Here is a 3124-nt window from a genome sequence, read left to right as displayed (position 1 = left end):
AACGTTTATGCGCAATTCAGGATGTTTTTATTTGATTTGATTATTATTATTTATTTTGCCGTTTCTACCATTATGCGTTTGTAATGTGATACTTCAAATGTGCATAAAGATTATGTTGGTGAAAACACGGTTACTGAGGGTGGGGGAGAGAGAAAATTAAAGAAAGAATGAAAGAAAAAGAAAGAAAGAACGAACGAACAAACGAACAAACGAAAGAAAGAAAGAAAGAAAGAAAGAAAGAAAGAAAGAAAGAAAGAAAGAAAGAAAGAAAGAAAGAAAGAAAGAAAGAAAGAAAGAAAGAAAGAAAGAAAGAAAGAAAGAAAGAAAGAAAGAAAGAAAGAAAGAAAGAAAGAAAGAAAGAAGTGAGGGTCATGAAGAAATTAACGGAGAGTGAAAAGAGTGTTTGGTGGTGTGATGTGTGCATATTTGTGGCTTCCTCTTCTTCGAACCCCAGCAAACGGGAGGGAGAGGGTGGGGGGTGAGGGATTGAGTGAGCGAGGGAGGGAGGGAACGAGGGAGTGAAAGAGGGAAGGGTGGTTGAGTGATTATGTGCTGAAGGGGGGAGGGGGGGGTGCAGGGAGAGGTACACTACTCTCGCTACTTCAAGAGCTTTGCCACTTCAGCCAACATCCCGAAACCGGCCACTCTCTCCTCTACTCCTCTCCTCTCCTCTCCTCTCCTCTCCTCTCCCTCCTCCTCCTCCTCGGCTCATGGATACCGACAGCTTGTGAAGAAGAGAGTAAGGAAACCAACTCTTCAGCGAAGAAGATACAGGGTGGGAGGGAAAGTTTGCTGCTTGTTTCTTCTGGATTGAGCTGCCCCCCCGCCCCCCGACCCCCCCTGGTGAACATCGCTGGAACAATAGGAAGCAATCTCCCCTTTCCTGTGTCCGTCCGTCCGTCCGTCCTGTTGCAGAGCAGCGTGCGATGCAGTGAGGGACCAAGCTGGATGTGTAACCCACGGCAACAGGGGTTCCCAGCAAAAGACCAACGGTGGCCAAGAGATCATTAGACCGTCAACATAACAAATACAAACTTGGGAGCCGCGGGGAGTTGGACTTGGAGAAATACGGAAAATAAGAGACAAACGTTTCCCGGTGGGGCAGGAACGAAAGCGAGAGAGATAGAAGGGGAGACACAGAGAGAGAGTGAGAGAGAGAGAGAGAGAGAGAGAGAGAGAGAGAGAGAGAGAGAGAGAGAGAGAGAGAGAGAGAGAGAGAGAGAGAGAGAGCGAGGGGTGGGAATCGGGCTGGGGAAGGCGAGAGCAGAACACCACCTGACACACTTGTGGACTCTACCAGGTGGAACAGCCTCACCTCCTCCCTCCCCTCCCTCCTGCCCCCCCACCCCCCCCTGAGATGGGCCGCCAACTGGCCCTGACCCTGACCTACCTGGCCTACCTGTGGGCCGCCGCCGTCGGCTCCGAGCGCCAGCAGCACCAGGTGCAGCACGGACCCTGCAGCTACACCTTCATCCTCCCAGAGGTGGAGCACTGCCGGCCCCTCAAGGACTACCAGGTCACCAACTCCCTCCAGAGAGACTCCCCCCCGCCACCACCACCACCGCCGCCGCCACCGGCACCGGCGGCCGAGCCAGGAGCGGGCCACCCCGAGCAGGCTAAGGCCCAGCCGGCGAGGCCCTCTTGGCAGGAGAGGAAGCTGGAGAGTCTGGAGAGCGCCACGGAGACAACACCTTGTGGCTGCAGAAGGTAAGATGTCTCTTCTGGACCGGAGGCACATGAACCTCTCGCCCCCGTGAAGCTCCAAGTGAGTTGGACTGGAGAGTTGAGCTAATGCAGCGGCTTGTAGGAGAACTCAGCGCCCCCCCCCCCCGTCCTCATTCCTCCTCACCGTCCTCTTCCTCTTTGTTGTCGCTCGTCTGCTCTCGGCTTTCATTTCCCGGTATTGTATCTCTCCGTCGTACGAGCTTTCCTCAGCATCTGTCCTCTTCTCGCTGTCTTTTGTACTTGAGAGTCACACAACCGTGGTGAAGTGAAGCCCGGTGCTGGAATTCACTCTCTGATGTCAAGGAGATGACAGGCGTCCATTATAGATGTGTTCAGTGTTCTCTCTGAGTTCTTCTGGATGATCAGCGTGCGTGTGGTGTGTCGTGTGTGTGTGTGTGTGTGTGTGTGTGTGTGTGTGTGTGTGTGTGTGTGTGTGTGTGTGTGTGTGTGTGCGTGCGTGCGCGTGTGTGTGTGTGTGTGTGTGTGTGTGTGCGTGCGTGTGTGTGTGTCTGTGTGTGTGTGTGTGTGCGCGCGCGCCGCGCGTGAGAGAGAGAGAGGGGCAGAGAGATAGAGAGAGAGAGAGAGAGTGCACAGTGTGTTGCGTTGTGTGTGTGTCTGTGTTTGAGAGAGAGCAATAGAGAGAGGGAGAGAGACATAGACAGCGAGTGTGAGAGAGATAAAGAGAGAGCCTGTGTGTTGTGTTGTGTGTGTGTGTGTGTCTGTGTATGTGAGAAAGAGTGATGGTTTGTTTGTGTGTAAGTGTGTGTAAGTAAGTAAGCATGTGTGTGTATATTTAAGACCACTGGGTAGGCAGAAGTCCCTGTAGCATGAGAGGAGAGAAAGACTAGATGAAGAAAGTTCAGAAATATTTGTTGCTGCCAAGTGTGTCTTAGACTGTTAAACAAGCTTAAATAGTGTTCCTCTTGGAGGCAACACACATACACGCACACAGAGATTCACACACGCAGGCACGCACGCATGCACGCACACACACACACACGCACACACACACGCACATGCACACAGACAAACACATGCACACACAGACACACATGCACAAGCACACAGATTCACACACATACATACTGATAATAATAATAATAATAATAATAATAATAATAATAATAATAATAATAATAATAATAATAATAATAATAATAATAATAATAATAATAATAATAATAATAATAATAATAATAATAATAATAATAATAATAATAATAATAATAATAATAATAATAATAATAATAATAATAATAATAATAATAATAATAATAATAATAATAATAATAATACTAATAATAATAATAATAATAATAATAATAATAATAATAATAATAATAATAATAATAATAATAATAATAATAATAATAATAATAACTTTATTTGTATAGCACCT

At 47.2% G+C, this 3124-nt stretch overlaps 1 protein-coding gene across 1 annotated transcript in view; it reads left to right on the top strand.

The window, feature by feature from the left end:
- Window positions 1–638: 638 nt before the first annotated feature.
- The window catches only part of angpt2b (angiopoietin 2b), an 82087-nt gene continuing 79601 nt past the window's right edge, over window positions 639–3124 (top strand). The window contains 2 exon segments of the mRNA XM_084312638.1: window positions 639–1682; window positions 1685–1707. Of these exon segments, the coding sequence (XP_084168764.1) occupies window positions 1358–1682; window positions 1685–1707 (348 nt within the window). The 5' untranslated portion in view covers window positions 639–1357.

The sequence above is a fragment of the Notolepis coatsorum genome, assembly GCF_963971535.1.
Source record: "Notolepis coatsorum genome assembly, chromosome: 4".
In the NCBI taxonomy this organism is placed as follows: Eukaryota; Metazoa; Chordata; class Actinopteri; order Aulopiformes; family Paralepididae; genus Notolepis; species Notolepis coatsorum.
Note: the sequence above shows the minus strand (reverse complement) of the source record. Positions and strands in the feature narration are given on the sequence as shown.